The sequence below is a fragment of the Leopardus geoffroyi genome, chromosome B2 (genome assembly GCF_018350155.1).
Source record: "Leopardus geoffroyi isolate Oge1 chromosome B2, O.geoffroyi_Oge1_pat1.0, whole genome shotgun sequence".
Classification (NCBI taxonomy): Eukaryota; Metazoa; Chordata; class Mammalia; order Carnivora; family Felidae; genus Leopardus; species Leopardus geoffroyi.
The window spans coordinates 63,510,517-63,529,566 of NC_059332.1; the positions used below are offsets into that span (position 1 = coordinate 63,510,517).

General features: G+C 37.8%; 1 protein-coding gene across 2 annotated transcripts in view; it reads left to right on the forward strand.

Annotated features, from left to right (window-relative positions):
• The window catches only part of COL19A1 (collagen type XIX alpha 1 chain), a 349,939-nt gene that overhangs the window by 236,172 nt on the left and 94,717 nt on the right, over positions 1-19,050 (forward strand). For both annotated transcript variants that reach the window (XM_045498677.1, XM_045498678.1), the window contains exon 17: positions 2,317-2,370. In XM_045498677.1, the coding sequence (XP_045354633.1) occupies positions 2,317-2,370 (54 nt within the window). The remainder of the gene's footprint in view (positions 1-2,316; positions 2,371-19,050) is intronic.

The window sequence follows — 19,050 nt, forward strand, 5'->3', positions numbered from 1 at the left end:
TTACCTGCACATCCACTCTTAGCAAGGATGCGAGAACAAAAGCAGGCTTCCCCTGCACTCTTCCAGCATGCACATCAGTGCACTCTGACGATTGCAAGGCTGACTTGAATGATCACATAAACCCGCAGTGATATGCAAGAATTTGGATGCTTGCCCGTGCCATACTGAATCATGACCGTTTTCACTCCTCATCCTAAGACATGCCAATGTTATCTTACAATATCTGACATTTGGTTTGCCTTAACCATTAACTCTGTGATAAAAGTTGATCGATAGTCAGCCTCATTTTCCCTACTTCCTGCCCCGATCAATATACATGTCTCCTTTAACGAAAGGAGAATGCACACAGAAGTTGATCCTATGGTTTTAACTTACCTCAACCTGAAAGAAAGAACCAATCACCCACTTCGATGCCATTGATTTTGTTTCTTTGTGCCCCTGTGAATAAATAAATTACAGTGCTTCCACTTTCTAAGTAAACTTTTTATCATTGATTAGTCCTCAGGGTCTAATTGACTTACATTTACTAAAAGACCCAATATATTGATTTTCAGAATGTGTAAACTACAAGACCAGAAAATGGTGTACATGTGTAAACTTTTATTAAGTATACAGACCATTAAATTATATATTCATTCCAATGTTACAAGTCCCTAAAGGAGCTCCCAGGTTCAGATCTCTGAAACAGAAACGTGAAACAGAAACATGAAAACACCACTAATTATATTTCTGTTTTTAATACAATTTTTAAAAATATGTTCCATAGACTTTAGCTGGGATTGTTTATAAAAACAGCTATTTTTATAGGAACTTCTGATGCTGTGACTTTAACTCACCTTCAACAGCAGTGCAAGCATTTCCTGTCCAGTCACAGTGTGGTTTATGCTTACCTCCCAAAACTTACTCTGCTGGTCTGGCATTGGACTTCCTACCCCACTCCAATCCTAAATGAAAACCAGAGAGAGAAAGCTACTTTGCCTGGCACTTTCAAGGCAAGAAAATTAGTGAATGAAATGGGCCTTTAGTGTTTATGTTTACAATTCTTTCCCCTCCCTTCCAAAATTGAAAGACTAACCCAAAACTTTTACTTTTTCAGTAGCAACAAGTCTTAATGTTTATTAATATGCTACCAATATGATAATAAAATAATCAGGAAAAATGAAATAGAGTGGACAAATTTATCAAACATGCTCAGAAATGCTTCTTGTTCAAAATGTATGCTTGAATACCTAAGCTTACTTCCTTCTATTAGAAAGGGGAAAAATTTTTTAATTTATAAAAAGTAACTAACTGCCCTTTAAGTGATATTAGGTACACAGTTACCTATAGATGTTAGCCCAATCTTATTTTTCTAACTCTTGAAACTGGAATTTAGCTAGTTGTGAACTTGGAAAAGTTAACATTCCATTATGATAATGACTAGTAAGCAAGGGGTCTTTATTTCAGTTTACTTAAAAAAAATAGCTTAACCATCCAAAGGGAGGAAAAGAGCATGTTAATGTGCTTTATACACTACATAGGATTATGGTATGGCTTAGGGTAGTGCTTTTCATACTTTAGCAAACATAAGAATGACCTGAAATGGTTTTAAAATGCAAGTTCGTGGCTTCTTTCCCCAGAGATTCTAAGCCAGTAAATCAAGATGGAGCTCCAGAATACGCAGCTGTAACACCCGATCTCACCCTCAGGTCACTGCTGTAAAATTACAATTCAGAGGGGCACCTGGGTGGTTCAGTCTGACTTTGGCTCAGGTCATGATCTCACAGTTCGTGGGTTCAAGCCCCGCGTCAGGCTCTGTACTGACAGCCCAGAGTCTGGAGCATGCTTCCGATTCCGATTCTCCCTCTCTCTTTGTCTCTCTCCCGCTCTCTCACTCTCTCTATCTCAAAAATAAACATTAAAAAAATTTTTTTAATTACACTTCAGACCATTCTTTGAGGAACACCAATTTAAAATGACAAATGCAGGTTTTATTGCATCTGAAACCATAGAAGCGTCAGATAAAATGCCAATCTTAGACCATCCTTCAGATAGTTTATATTACTTGACAAGAGTAATAATAAGGTAGGCAAGCCTTTAAAGGACTGCTAATAAGTTAAAGTTTATTCATTCCAAGCACTACTTTTCTCATCTTGGTCATTAAGATTTGGCCCGTTGCTTTTAGATTTTGTTGATGTTTAAAGGTGATGTGGACTTGAAATTATTTTTAACTTTCAGTTGATTTTTACTATCTTTAAAGTTGCCATTTAATATTGTCTTATCTTAAAATACAAAGGAATCACAGGTATTTATTAACTGTTTCTCTTTGATTTCCAGGGAAGACGAGGAAAAACAGGTCCTCCAGGAAAACCAGGCCCCCCAGGACCGCCCGTGAGTAAACAGTAGGATGACTGTTCCTTAGGAGAGCCCTTATTTATCTGCGGGTTATTTTACTGCCCTGTAGCCAATTTCTATCTTTCTACTGTTTAAAATGGTTATCTTCCTTACACCTCCCACCACCACACAAAGCATGAGGTAAGGAAGGCTAGTAACTATACACCTCACCTACTTCTTTATTACATGGACAGGAACAATTGTACTGCGTGCATGAGCACCCTAAGGCAAGTCTTCAAGTAGATGAATCCTGATTGGAATCTACCTACCTCCATCCCCTCAGTTTCTTAACATCCAGGCTGGTAGTAACTTAGATATCTGGGGAAGCATGTCCTCTTTTCTTGATACAGCTGTTTTATTAGTAGAATTTTGTGGAACGCTGTTGCAGAAGAAAGCTATAAAGATCTTCAAGCCAATTAGCGGATATTTTTCTTTATCACAAACCTCTAGAAATAGTATTCCATTCCTTGTGGTTCTGCCAACTCTTCAACCCATTACAGTCTGATTTGTGTCCAAGCTACTCCACGGACACTCTCTATAGTCACCACTAATCTCTGAGGCGTGAGATTCCCTGGGCGCTTACTAGGCTTCATCTTATTTCACTGCTATACAGGAATTTACACTTGTGACTGCTGTCTTCTTGAAACTCCCGTTCTCTTGGTTTAGTGATGTTGATTTTTTTTTTTCTCCTACCTCTCGGGCCATCCTCTTTTGTCTCCTTCATCAACTGTGTACCCTCCTCTCCTATCTGTATGTTGCATGTGTTAAAGATTTCCAGTTTTTTATTTCAACCCAGACATTCCTCTTGAGTTCCAGGCTCATACATTCCAACCTGCTCGGTATCTCCACTTGGAGGTCTCCTATGTATTACAAAAGTAGCGTGTCCCAAACTAAACCCTAGAAATAATTTTTTTTCTCCATATCCAAATCATGTCAATTCTATATACCAGTAGCTCATGAATCCTTTCCTCTTCTCTTTCCTCATTGCCACTGCCTTAGTTTAGGGCCCCGTCAGTTTGTATGTGTATTTTTGTAACCATCTCAGAGTGGGGGCTCTTTGCCTCTACCTTCTACAAGTGGAGTAATATTGGTAAATGAGGATTCAGACTATGTAACTCTTTGGTTTGAAATTCTAACAGCTTCTTTCTCCTTCTAGATAGATTCTGCATCTTCTGCGTATCATTCTGGGTCCTTCTTAGTTTGCCCTTTACCTCTCTTTGCCTGTCCCCCTATGCCTTTCCTTCATTTTAACCACTGTGTAATCTTTCCTTACTATCTCACAAATGCCGTCCTTTGTGCAGGTTCTCCTGGAGGCTTAAGTAAGCTTCCCTCTGTCTTCATGACTCATGTCAACATCAGCTTTCCTGCATGGCCTTTGTCAGTGCTCTCATTATGTGAAGCGTCCTTTCCACAATCCTTGTAATCTTATACCTCCTGCCCTCATGTAGAACATGGCACATTGCTTCCTACTGTTGTTTTCTTTGTCTGTCTGCCTGCTGCACTGCAGGTTTTTCGAACTTCTATTTTATCACCACTGCCTAGCACAGTTTCTGTCATGTAGCATGTGATTATTAATTATTTAATGAATGAGTAAACAAATAGGTATATTTTGTAGGTAAGAAAAAAACCCAGGACGGAAGTGGCTTTTTAAGGACCAGAACCACCCTTCACCACCACTAAAGGGCTCCAGACCTAGCACCTTAGGAATTTCCTAGGATGTGGTCATGTGCCAAAAAATGAACATGATTGCTGTCTTGTCATGGATTTCATTTTGTTCACTTTAGCCATTCAAGTGAATTGTTCTATAAGCAATATACTGGTGTTGCTGATTATAAAAGCAAGTTGGGAGGGTGGGGAATGGGAAGAGGCATAAATTGGGAGCCTGCAATCCATCCTTTAAAGGAATTAGCTTTGTTGATTTATATTCCAAATTTTCTGGCAAAACAGAGAACGCATTGTGAGATTTGCAATAATTGTTTTGTGCTATGAAGAAGAAAAGCTGGTGAATGCTAACAGGCAAGATTAGACCTTCATGTAGCTTTGTCAACATATGATACTGCTTTTAAAACAGGATAATTGTTGTCTCAAAGAAGGAATTTGAATGATGAAGGCTTTTGTGACAAGCCTGCCAACTGTCTAGGAAGGAAGATTACCCCAAGTCATGGAATGAGTTCTCAACTACAGATCAACCAAGTTTACTAAAGAATTTAGAAGATTAAGAAATATGTGACTTTATGAAAGAATTTTTAATATTCAATTTCACCAGTTTTAGTTTATTGCCAGAGTGGGGAAGAGAGGTACTTCTTTTATTTCAAGTTTTGGATTTAGAATTTAAACTCAGCTATGAGTCCGATACGGTGTTTGTTAAATCCTGAGTACACAGCTATTTAAAAGAAAAGGAGCTTATTATCTTTTGTAATATAACAAAATACTGATTATTATAAAATACTGCAATATACCAAATACAAAAATAAAGAGAAAATCTATGTAAAAAAGAAAAGGTTTTTATTTATAGATCAGCTTTTGTTTTAAAAGAAAAAGTATAACATGGCTCATTTTCTGTTTAAGAAAGGTGGTTTATGGAAATTCTCTGTCTTTTTGATTCTGGGATAACTCCTCCAGTTGACTAGAATATCTTTTCTCTAATGCAAGTGTTATCAAAACCTTACTTTGGGGTACAGTTTGTTTCACCTTTTGGATTTTTTGGAGTTGTTCAGATGGTAGGTTGAATGCGTAACCTGCACACCAGCACACTGCGGAAACTCTCACACTTCCAGGACTTAGCCAAGGGCAGCATTGAATAGGAAGGTAAAATAATAGGATCCCGACATCTTTCAATGCTCCCTTCATAGCATAGAGCAGATTTCGGCAAGAGGGCTGTTGTTTCCCAAGTGGTTAGAAATGAACAGAGTTCTTCAAAAGCAGTCCTTTCAAGATTATATTAATTCATATCTTAAGAAAATGAGCTTACAAAAAAAGCAACCTGCCCCTAATTTTCATTGTTTCACAAACTCACAAACATTTATTTAAGGCCTCCCATGTACCCAGTACTCTGTTCAGAGCTGGGCTTGCAAATAGCAATACTATATTGTCCTTGCCTTCTGGGGATTCAAGTTTAGTTTACAGAAATGTGAACGAAGGAAAAGAATTAGAAAAGATAATGGTCGAGATGGTTTCCTTCAGGAATTGACAACTGGAGCATAAAAATCGGGCCTTAAAAAAAGAAGGAATTCCTGCCAGTTACGACATGAATGAACTTGAAGGACATTATGCTAAGTGAAATAAGCCAGTCACAGAAGGACAAAGACTGCATGATTCCACTTATATAACAGACTTAAAATGGCCAAACTCAGAGAAGCAGAGAACACAACAGTGGTTGCCGGGGGCTGGGGGAAATGAGAGTTGTTATTCAATGGGTATAAAGTTTCAGTTTTGCAAAATGAATAAGTTCTAGAGATCTGCTGTACAGCATCGTGCCTGTAGAGTATTGCGCACAGTATTGTACATTGAGAAGTTTGTCAAGAGCGTAGATCTCATGGTCGGTGTTCTTAACCACAAAACAACAACAACAACAACAACAACAACAACAACAACAAAAACTACCTAAGGGACACCAGGAAACTCTGGGAAGTGTTGATATATTGATTACCTCAATTGTGGTGATAGTATCACAGGTGTTTTCATTTGTCCAAACTCATTAAATTGTACACATTAACTATGTTCAGTTCTTGTATATCCATTATACCTCAATAAAACTGTTGAAAAAAGAAATGAAAAGGAATTGTCCAGTAAAACAAATAGAGGGGAAGGAGAGAGCAAACTGAGTATTGCTGAAAGAGGAAATCAGCCTGAGCAAAAGCACAGAGCACTGCAGCTCTGGGCAGCAAGGCAAGGCAGGCAGCCCACACACTTCTGAGACCCAGTGCACTAGGCCAGCACTGGCAAGTCAGGCCCTGGCAGGGTCCTGGTGAACCTCACATGAAGCTATGAAAATTCGTGAAGACTTCTAAGTGGGGAATCCCGTGGCCAGATTTCACTGATAAGGTCCCTTCCGAGGCGGCATGGTGGGCTTGGGTTGTTGAGAGGACACAGGATTCACTGTGGCTATCATAGTATTTACTGTTTTTAAATTATCAGCAGAATATTTTTTTAAATCTCTGTTAGAATGCCCATGGAGCTATTTGTTTTTTATTACAAGTTATATATAGCTTGAGAGATGCCCCATTTATTTATGGACATATTTAGATCAAGATGTTGTTGTTTTTCATTTATTTGTCTTTAACAGCATTGTACCCTATGTGAAATGAGCCCTACTTCACAGCAGGAAGGAAGGTAATAAGAGAAAGAAGGAAAGGTTGGTCAAGACTAAAATCTTTCTAATTGAGATTGGGAGATGGTGTATGACTCACCCTAGTGGCTTGTACGTGAGGTTCCTAAAGCACATGTTAGAATTTCTCATGACAATATGAAATATTTTTAAAATATTAATTTTATCTCTCTTATCAACGATAATCAAACACTATGTAATATCCCTCAAGTGAGTGCATAGTATGTAATTTTAGCATATATGTTGGAGCAATTAGTCTTTAGAAAAGTTAGGCAGGAAAAACTATTCTGCTCAGTGTGATTGTCTAAAAAGAACCATGGAGGCATGGATCCTTTGATAACAAGCATACTTTGCTCAGTTTCTTCAAGAAAATGTTTTTCCCTTCGGGGTTTTAAAGATGTTCCCGAAATCAAAGATAATGTTGGTATTTAAAGGAATGTCAATGAAGATTTAAAAAAATAGAACTGAGAGAAATCTCTAATGGCTCGAAGCAACTCAAATAATTAAAACATTTAACCAATCCTTCTACTTGCAATTTTTTGTTCTGAAGCCAAATTTGTATTTTCTCACTTTCTTAAGAAGCATTTGTACCAAAAAGATAAGTTGTTTGCAAAGAATAATTTCCCACAACTTTCCATTTAGCATATAAAGGACAACCATTTTCCCCCTCGGAGAGTGTATTTCCTAGGGAGAAAAAATGTAATAATGGAATATTTACTAAAAGTAGATCTATTGAACTACTGTTATTAAATTGTGTTTATGAATTGGTGTTTCATCGAAGTCATATATATTGCTCCAATTTAGTTCCCCATATTTAATTTTTACTCTCTTTGGGGAAGATTTAGTTGAAATTTACACACATGTAATCTGTGTATAATAAGATTATTCTTAATAAAAATGCTTGTCATTGAGGAGCAACTAATCTGGATAACAGAGCTAGCCACAAGATGAACATATTTTTTGTAAAATATTAGTCCAATTTCCTGTTAACGGGCAGAGCCAGTCTTACCTATGCAAAGGAAAAAGTTCTCAAATTCCCACAAGTAACTTCCACCATCTTGTTTTCAATGACTACTCTTCATTGGAGGCAAACCATTAAGTAAAGATGTCTTGGATTGATAATACCTGCAAATACACTATGCTTGAGAGCAGTTTTTCAGAGAAGAAGCATGAGAGCATTAAGTATCTCCCGGAGAAGGAAATAACACTAACTCCTGAGGAAACAGGTTCCAAAGAGAGGGATGGATCAGGAGAGTTTATTATAGCACTTGCTCTGCAATAGGTACCCCATTGCCAATGCCTTATGTAATCCTCGCAACTACGGTGAGATGCAGAAACTATCCCATTTTATAATAGGATAAAGGATGCTTAGAAATATCCAGTAATGTGCCCAAGATCACACAAGCCTAAGTTGGGGAGCCAGAAGTGAAACCCAGGAGCTGTTCTCTAAACCCACCTTTATTTTACTAGATCACAGGTGTGAAAGACAAGCTTCTAGTTTACAATTTGACTAGGATCAGCCTTACTTAAACATTATACACAGAACATGGTTTGATTTTCTTATGGTAATTCACAGCACTGCAGTGCCTCAGGACAGCAGGATAGTGTAAGAAGATAGTGAGGAACCCAGCCCTTCACACTAGTGTCCTCAGGCAATTCACTTAACATTTCCTTGTCTCAGTTTCCTTTTCTGTAAATTTGAAATGATTGCACCTGCCTCATCAACTTCTCGCAGCTGCTGGGAGAAAGAAAAGCAGTGCCATGTATGTGAAGATCTTTCTTGTAAATGAAAAGCTCTAGCTATGTAACTGAGATACATTCCTATTATTCTGACCATCCATTCACACATATAGTATTGTAGACAGCAGAGATTATCTTGGATCTGTAATTGAACCAACACATTTTTCCTTTTTACAAATTTCCCAAAATCCAGTTAACAAAAATGTGAATTTCTTTCATTGACTTGCTAAAGTAAAATATCCGTGCTCTACATACATATGGAATGCTTATTCTGTATATGTAAATCTACTCATGAAGAGATAGATATGAAAGTTACTCAGAGTCAGGTAATAATAACAACAGGGTCTAAGTATTCAGTGGTGTTTTTTCCCCTCTGATTTACAGCCTCTTCCTTGCTTGTGGGACTAGTTCATCCATGATCTGAGCTGTTGCATTTTATGAGTCGTGATGTTCTCTAAGTCTCAATTACTATCCTTCACACTCTAATAAAAATTTCTCTTATTCTTTAAAGCAAGTTATCTGCGTAGCATAAGCAATGGAAAATAGTGGCCTGTGTTATGATAATGGGACTTGGAAAGTCGCAAGACTTGAAATGCCTTCATTTATTCAAAGTATTCTGGTTTTTAGTTCCTTTAGAAAAGAGAGGAAAGCAGCTGGAAATGAGGCGGAGCAGGAGGGAAAGCAGGAGAATTTAACTAATGAGCCATTAAAGGAAGTATGTATTAGCCCACCCATTTGACATTAACTTTGCTTCTCATTCATCATCACTGTAAAAGTGTTTATTAAAAACCACATTAATTTTAAAATGTGTTATTATTTCTTTCTGTTACAGGCAGAGCTCTTCATTCCCTTTTTTTTTTTTTTTGGCATTGTTTTTGTGCATTGTTTCATTATTGCAGTATGAGAATTGAGCAGTGGGCTCAAATGTGTCACATTTCAGTGCATAGCAATTTATGTTGAAAACAGAAATTCAAGGAATTTGTAACGTGGGGCAGCAGCTCCCTCTACTGTTTCCGCTGGAAAAACTATAAGCAAAGAAAGGCACTTCATAGCTCTTAAAGGATGTCCAAGCTATGGAATTTTTTGTTTGAGGCTTTAATGTAAAGCTACATAATTTTCAAAATTATTTTAAGATATTTTTTTTGCAATTTATGCTTATCCTATACTTTAAATACAAATGCTATTTTATCCACCGTCACTTTCAATATGAACTTGACACTCCTGAGGTGAAAACCCTTAGCTCATGGATACCTAAAATGTCCATCTGTTGTAAAATGCTGATAAAACTCTACAGTGATCATTTTGTGGGAGCTGACTCCAATGAAATTCATGCTTCTTTTCTAAAACAACAATATGATTTAAAACAAATACAACCCATGTTGTTTCTGTTTTTTTTTTTTTTTTAAACTATTTCTTTCTTTTTTTTTTTTTCAACGTTTATTTATTTTTGGGACAGAGAGAGACAGAGCATGAACGGGGGAGGGGCAGAGAGAGAGGGAGACACAGAATCAGAAACAGGCTCCAGGCTCTGAGCCATCAGCCCAGAGCCTGACGCGGGGCTCGAACTCACGGACCGCGAGATCGTGACCTGGCTGAAGTCGGACGCTTAACCGACTGCGCCACCCAGGCGCCCCATTTCTGTTTTAGTTTTAACTTCAGTGTAGAAGAACTTCTTTTACCTTGAAAACATGGGTCATTGCACGGTTTGAAGGTTATGATTATACTGCCTTATACAGAGTTAGAAGGGTAAATTAGGGTGTAATATTGAATTCATTTACTCAACAAATACTTACTGATCATCTATCACATGTGAGTCACTATTATATATATATATATATTTTTTAATATATGAAATTTATTGTCAAATTGGTTTCCATACAACACCCAGTGCTCATCCCAAAAGGTGCCCTCCTCAATACCCATCACCCACCCACCCCTCCCTCCTGCCCCCCATCAACCCTCAGTTTGTTCTCAGTTTTTAACATTCTCTTATGCTTTGGCTTTCTCCCACTCTAACCTCTTTTTTTTTTTTTCCTTCCCCTCCCCCATGGGTTTCTGTTAAGTTTCTCAGGATCCACATAAGAGTGAAACCATATGGTATCTGTCTTTCTCTGTATGACTTATTTCACTTAGCATCACACTCTCCAGTTCCATCCACATTGCTACAAAAGACCATATTTCATTTTTTCTCATTGCCACGTAGTATTCCATTGTGTATATACACCACAATTTCTTTATCCATTCATCAGTTGACGGACATTTAGGCTCTTTCCATAATTTGGCTATTGTTGAGAATGCTGCTATAAACATTGGGGCAGAAAACATGAATAGACACTTCTCTAAAGTGAGTCACTATTATAAACATTGAGCATACAGTAGTTTAAAAAAATACATAGTGGGGTGCCTGGGTGGCTCAGTTGGTTAAGCGTCTGACTTCAGCTCAGGTCATGATCTTGTAGTTCATGAGTTTGAGTCCCACGTCCGGCTCTGTGCTGACAGCTCAGAGCCTGGACACAGAGCCTGGAGCCTCCTTCGGATTCTGTCCCCACTCTCCACCCCTCTCCCGCTCGCGCCTTGTCTGTCTCTCTCTCAAAAATAAATAAACATTTAAAAAAATTTTTTTAAATAAAAAATACATAGCAACAAACTAACAAGCTGCAGACAAGCTCTCCCTTCAGTAACTTACACTCTATTTTGTGTTGGGGGTAGTTATGGTTAATAAGCAAGTCAACAGATAGACAAAAACATTTCAGTTTAGCATGAGGTGATACAGGGGAACAAACTGGGCAATATGAGAGTGATTGGGGAGAAAGTTGTTACTCTAGTTAAAATGGTCAAGATGGCATCTCTGAGCATTTAGATGATGTTACTTGAGAAGAAGCATCCCATTTGAGGGTCAGAGCAAGAGCTATCCAACTAGAAAGATCAGGAATTCAAACGTGGGAAAGAGGTTGATGTATTTAATAAACATAAAGGAGAGAAAAATAGTGCCAGAAAAGGTTTTGGAGCTGAATGGCTTTTAACATGTAGGGCCTTATGAGGGTGGAAGCAGGTGTGTGGGATGGGGGTGGTAATGAGTGGCAAGGAAAATAGCCAGTCACATCTCACTTTTGTAAGTCTTGGGATGGCATTTTTATCTGAGGTGATTAGATTTTTTTTTTTTTTTTGGATCTGATCAAATTACTTTTTCTACTGATAATTCTAGAGGTAACATCATTTTTAGCACATCATTTTTAGTCTTTGCATAGCCTGGGAATAGAGTTGTTTGCTGAGAGAAAACAAGAAAACTGACCAACTTCACATTAGCCCATTTAATTTCAGTCTTGCCTGAATCCAGTAGATACCATGTCTTTCATTAAAGATGGAGACTCTCTTCACATTTAAGTCAGTCTTTCTTTTTCTCCACAACTAGACCTGATGCTTCTTTTCTGCTAGCTTTTGGGTTGGGTCAGATGAGTAATCACAGCAATGAAAATATATGCCCTCAAAGCACCATGGTCCTAATGGCTTTCTGCACCTGTACCCCATTATCCATCACTACCCCCAATTTTTAAATCTTCCATCTCCAACTTTATCAACTGTGTCCCAAGAACTCAAGGTACAAAGTTATTGTTTCCAGCATATAGCAAGGCGCACCTCTAAAACATATTAGTACCCCAAATTCTGGACTACCGAATAAAGTGGGTGACAAGAACTGTCTGATTTAAAACATTTAATTTCTGGTTAAAACACCCTATATGTGACTATGTACATTTTGAGGCTCATCATGTCTAAATGGGAATCCAGTTCATATTCTTAACATCCCTTTAAAAAACCTTGAACTGATCAGGGTTTTATCATATGTCTCAGTTTTCCTTTCAGCAAAGAACCTAAGTCTCTTTGGTCTATTAAATGGCTAAAGGCCATGTACTGTAATGATAATCTCTTCAGAGAAAATGAACCTAACCATTTATTTGAGTCAATGGGAATAGTAATTTCACTTCTTAATAAAAATAAGATGACTTCCTCAGATTTAAAAATAAAGACACATAAGACTTATAAAATAGAGACAGACATGGCCAGTTAATCATTTTCATTACCACTTGTCCCCCACTGGGGTCATGGTCCCAGACAAAACAGCTGTTGCCACATTGCTAAAATTCCAGTATCACCTTGTGTGGCCACAGATTACATAGACTTGCGTGTGAGGCAGCTGGGGGTTTCAGGTTGAGAATTTGAAAACTAGCACTTGGGCTCAATTGCACAATTACTTCTCTTTTTCTGTCCATATGAACAGCAGCAATAGGACAGTATTAGCCACTTTCTGACTTCCTAAGTTTTTTACTAATGACACCTACACTCTGGAGGAAAAGGATTTTACCTTCTTGTAGCCACTGACTTTTCTCGTCTTGGATCATGTTATTGAACCAACTATTAAGACTTCTGAATTGACAGGCATTATGTATTGCAATGATGGGACAAAATATGTGATATCCTTGATATATGGTCACTAAACTGGTTATTAGGTGGGCCAGTACATAGATTAAGCACCATTTCTTTGTGGTAGATAAACGCTAAGGTTTTAATAAATCTGATTGTCCGTTGAGAGAGATTCAGAATGGGAGACTTGTTTCCTGAATCATCTTACAGTTTGTATTTGATGATATCATTTCCAAAATCATCTCTGTAAAGTATTTAATTTTACCACTGTATGACTCTGTGAGGTAGGCAAGAAAAGATTATCTCCATTTTAACCATAAGAAAACTCTAGGCCTTGAGAAATAGGGGCTTACCTAACTCCATGCAGTCAGTTTTCTCTGCACAGCTACTACTAGTAGACAATTGTTTGGATCAAAAGTGATTAGAGAAGCAACAAATTTTCATTATTTATCTGGGGGATCTGAAACATGGAAGGAAATATTATAGAAAATTAGACTTGAAGGGCCTTCAGCTATATCTGTAATTTCATTAAAAAGTAAAAAGATCTGAAGCAAATACAGCAAATGGTTAGAATCTAACAACATTGGATTGTGGATTCATGTTATTTTCTATAATTTTCAGCATGCTCGAAATATCCCAAATTTATTGTAGGAAACAGGAAAAACATCCTACGGGCTAGGTTAATGTCAGGGTAATATCACGAATAACTTCCCTGGCGTAAAGTGTCAGCATCTTCTCTTTTGCCTGAAATCCTTTGGAGGGGCTGTTTTAAAAATAAAATTATTAAGTATTTTTTTCTAGAATTTAACTGAATGTACCCTTTGTAACCATGGTATTCAGTTAAGCCAAAAATCATCATTTGCAGATTTATCATTACTACAACCTATAGATCAGAGAGAATCCTTGATGTCACACATTCGAGTTGAAATTGGAGACTATAATCACACCAAAATGGAACCTACAGATTGTTCATTTTGCTTTTTGCCAGACTGTCCAGAATGTCCCCAACTATTCGGATTTTGCACGAGCTCTCGGCCGCTGTGTAACTTGGCAGTGTATAAGCCAGTGCCATCAGCCTGGTTATCTTAAGTCCCAAGCAGTTTGCCTGGAAATCACATTTTCTCTGCACAGGAAGTGTTGTCATTCTACCAGCATTTTTAAAGAGAGTAAATGTTATCACTTTATTACAGTAAACGAAAGCTCAAAGCATTGATAGGTGCAGGCTGTGTAAGCCAGATTCCCTTCTGGTTTAGGGGCTTATGGGGAGATTCCCGAGGTCACACAAGGGGGTGGAGGCACAACTTGTTCTCCAAGTATGGTTTTTGTTGGTGGTGAGCTTTGGGGGACACCACTGGATATAAGTAATTTGTTTCACACACCTCCATTCTTACTAGTTTTCATACCCCTGTGGTTTTTATCACCTTGTGCTGGGTCAGTGATGTTGTTCCTGTGGGTGGCAAGCCACTCTCAAGATTCCTGCTGCTCCTGATATTGCAGGGAGCTGACAAATGATATTTTTCCTTTTGCAGGACATACTGCAGAGAGATGAGTATGAAACATTTTATGGATGGATAAGCAGAATAGCAGTGTTAGGGGAGGAATCATTATTTTTCTAACCATTATGCTACAGAAATCAGTCAAAAATGTCCCAGATTATCAACAATGCAGCGGGTTTTATACCAATTAGATTGATTTGTTTCACTGTATCAGGAAAAATAAGCTCCTTGGAAAACGATTTTTGTCTCCCTTGGAAAATAAAGTGTTAAAAACTTATGAGCTTCATAGCATAATTTAGAAAATCTGCTTTTATGAAATGGGTTAATTATACCCATTGAGCGCATTCACTGTCACAGTCTCACCCTCCCACTCTTGTTCCAAAATGACAAGTAAAACCAGGGACTGTGCAGTTTTGGAAAACAATCAGGTCACATATTGAGTATTTTGCTTATTCATACAACCATAAACTGCCTATGCTTGAGTTCCCTCAATTACACAGCTCAGTATGCAGGCCAGAAGAGACAAGCCCAGCTCAAGTGAGCACTTCCTGGAATACACAGAGGAATGAGTTTGAAAAATGTCCAAAGTGGCAGATGTGAAAAATTCCCATTCAAGATCCAGAAGCTGCTTTTGCTGCAATTCCTCACCTGTTATTCGCACTGTTTCTGAACTTCTGAACCAGGGATGCTGGCAATATCTTGGATTGAGACACTTAAAAGCTATTGATCTTTCAAAGTATGGTGCAGGTATATGCCACTGTGGTGGGGAAAACTGGCTGAGGCAATAGAAGATCATGGATCACAGCGTTGCTCAGAATTTCCAGAGATTCACCAAGAATGAATGTGTGGCTGCTGGCTTCTAACAGAAGTGTTACTTTTGTTAGAGGAGGTCCCCAAAAGATGTCCTTGATGAAGTGAATTGTTGTGTCACTTAAATCCTTTAGATTTCAAGAATGCTAATACACAGATTTCTCTTCCAAACAAATACAATAGCGCTATTGTAGTTTTATTTGAAGGGTATTTCATTTTCTCTACTAAGTGTGACAACTTTCCATGACTGTTCTTCAGTGCAATTTCACGCTCATAAGAATTTCAGCCTCCCAAGCAGTATTACTCTCCTGGTTGGTCTTTTTCCACTAATTACAATCATTTTTTTATTGTTTCCTTTTCTTCTATCATCTCATAAATACTAGGACTCTTTACCCCTCATTTGGTGTCATTTGAATTTCAAAACTTATTTAAGGGGTGCCTGGATGACTCAGTCCCTTAAGTTTCCGACTTGATTTCAGCTCAGGTCATGATCTTATCATTCTTGAGATCGACCCCAAGTCCCTGTCAGGCTTTGGGCTGACAGCACAGAGCCTGCTTGGGACTCTCTCTCTCCCTCTGTCTCTGCCCCTCCTCTGCTCGTACTTCCACTCTCCTAAAATAAATAAATAAACGTTTTTAAAAAGTTATTTAAGATGCTGATCACCATTGCCAACTCTCCCCCCCCCCCCCCCCCAGAAATCATCCTCTCTTTCTCTCTCTCTAATCTAAGCCCTCCATGATTTTAACATTTCTTGTGTCTACATGTGGTTCCTCTCTCTTCTCCTTATGCTTCTTCCAGTCTGGTCACTTTCCTCTTGATCTCTTCTTGGCATCCAAATCTTAGAAAATATGTGTCTGCACCATGTCTCATAGCTCTGTTTGTCTGTTTGCTTGGCCCTTATTGATTCTGTATCTCATTAAGAGATTTTGTGATGTTTTATCATTGAATTCCCTACTTGATTCTTTTAACCAGCTTTAAGATAATTGATATTTTATTTTCCTATCTGGCATCTCTCTCACTGTGAAGCAGATAAAGGAAAGAGTTAAAATTTCAAAGCTATGAGGTCAGGCTGACTTGGAGTCTAGCTCTCATCAACTAGGTGTGTGACCTTGGGTAAAAAAGTTAACGTTTTGTATATGTAAAATAAAGATAATGCCTACCTCATTGGATTGTTGTAAGAACAAAATGCAATTATATATGCCCCAGGTACACAGTTACTATCAAAGCATAACCATATTTACTTATTAATATTATTATCATTAGTTCATTTTATCTTTCTCTGCTTATTATTTTCATCTTTCTTTCCCTGGATTTTGCCTAGCTGCTACCATTTCTGAAGTGAAAGTGTTGATACCTTCCCCAATTCATGCATTATCATTCTCATATAACGTTTTTTTCTATCTGCTTTGCTCCTCTCCTGTTTTTCTCTGTTCAGGTCTTTACAGAGTAAACTTCATTTAAGAATGTTAATCTAAGTATATTCATTGACGTATTCATCATCCAAAAAAAAAAAAAAAAACCTCAGTATATTCAATATTCAGTGTGGATGAAAACATCTATTTCAGCATGAGGGCACTTTCAATTTCATGATTGTGTCTTTGTGTATTGGCCAAACAAATGAAATATGTCCTGCTTAGCTTGAAACCAGAGTTTTACCTGAGCTTATTCTCACTGAGTCCTCGCCTCTTACAGTCAAAGTTAATACTAAGACTTAATTCAAAAGAAGTAACTCCATTTCTCAGAACCATGTGCCAGAAACCAAGAGGCCTGGGCTGATGGTGGTATAAACAAAGAATTGGCCTTCGAGATTCTCATCCTCTCTCTTCTGTCTCCCTTTGTCTTTTGGCGCTATCTTCTCCTGTCCCTACTCCCCACGTACCATCCCTTTACTCCTCCCCTTCTCTGCCCCATTCAACTTGCTCTCAAGAAATATTTAATAAAAGATTCATAAGAATATATTAGAATGGAACAACTCTTAGACTTGGTTCTACCATTTGCTTATTGTGTGATATAGGGGAAAATCTCTGTTTTTTTCATCTTACGAAGAATTTAATAATACCCACTTCAGTTATTATAAAAATCAAATAAGTTAGTGTGTTTTGCAATCACATTACCCTGCCATCCAAGAAAATACATGAAAACAAACTTAAAATTATACAGAGTTGGGAGTGCCTGGATGGCTCAATCCGTTAAGCATCTGGCTGTGGGTTTCAGCTCAGGTCATGATCTCAAAAGTTTGTGAGTTTGAACCCTGTGTCAGACTCTGTGTTGACAGTGCAGAGCCTGCTTGGGATCCTCTGTCTCTCTCTGCTCCTGCCCTGCTCATGATCTCTCTTTTTTTTCTTTTTTCTTTTCTTTATTTATTTTTAATTTCTTTCTTTATTTCCCTGGATTTCTTTATTTATTTTTCTTTCTTTATTTATTTTTAATTTATATCCAAATTAGTTAGCATAGAGTGCAACAATGATTTCAGGGTTAGAGTCCTTAATGCCCCTTACCCATTTAGCCCATCCGCCCCTCCCACAACCCCTCCAGTAACCCTCTGTTTGTTCTCCATATTTAAGAGTCGTGCCCTGCTCAGAATCTCTTAATCTCTCTCTCTCTCAAAACAAATAAATACACTTTAAAAAAAGGAATTATACAAAGTTATATATATGAAGCATTAGTATTACATCTCCCAGGAACATTTGCATTTGAGCTGGTGATAAAACCAAACAAATAAATTAAACTTTCAGGGGCACCTGGGTGGCTCAGTCAGTTAAGCATCTGACTTCGGCTCAGGTCATGATCTCATAGCATGTGAGTTCAAACCCTGTGTCAGGCTCTGCACTGACAGCTCAAAGCCTGGAGCCTGCTTCCTATTCAGTGTCTCCCTCTCTCTCTGTCCCTCCTCCACTCACACTCTGTCTCTGTCTCGCAAAAATAAATAAACATTAAAAAATTTTAATAAAATAAAATAAATAAAACTTTCTCTATGCAGTTTTAGGCATAAACCAGGAAGAAGGTGACATGTTTTCACCAATAGGGGCTCCTCCCCAGGTCCTTGAATTTTACCTACTACATACTGTCTGGCTACATTCCCATTGTAATCCTAAAAAGGAGAGCTTGAGATATCTATGTTGAAATGTAAATCTTCTCCTGGCTTCAGAAATCATTATTTTGTAGTTTGAGAGTTTTCAGCAATTTTGAGCCGTGGGGGCTGGGAGTGTTGATATCTACTTAGTCACTAAAAATTTGTAGCAGAAGCATAGCATTTTCAGAAAACTAATCCATTATAAAATTATAACCATTTAACTTACATAATTAAATCCTGAGGGACAATGAAAAAAATTTCATTTAGAGCAAATATTTAAGATAAAAAAAAGGTTCTGTGTTTAAAAGAAAGAATTGATTTCCCAAATATTTTCTATCTAAAGAGTATTATTGATTTTTCTCTCAGAGTTAGGACACAACTTTCTATGTTGTAATTTTGCTCAAAAATCCATCCATAAGCTTTTTTCTACTTAACTAGAGCTCACTGCAGCTTTGTTTTCAATTATTTAGCCATATTCTTAGATTAATCTAGATCTGTTGGCCCTGTATTCTAGGAGTTTGGAAGCAGCAAGACTTCTGCTAGTTTTGCTACCATTTCTGGCTGAAACCAAAACCAACAAGCAAGAAGTTAGCTTTCCCCTCAAATTTTTTTCTTGTAGAAATAACAATTCTGTTTTTTGTATCTTTCTAAAATTTTATTTGAGAGAGAAAGTGCATGCATGCCAGAGAAGGGGCAGAGGGAAGGGGAGAGAGAGAATCCTAAGCAGTCTCCACACTCAGCATGGAGCCCAACATGGGGCTTAATTCCATGACCCTGGGATCAGGGTCCTGAGCCAAAATCAAGTCAAGCA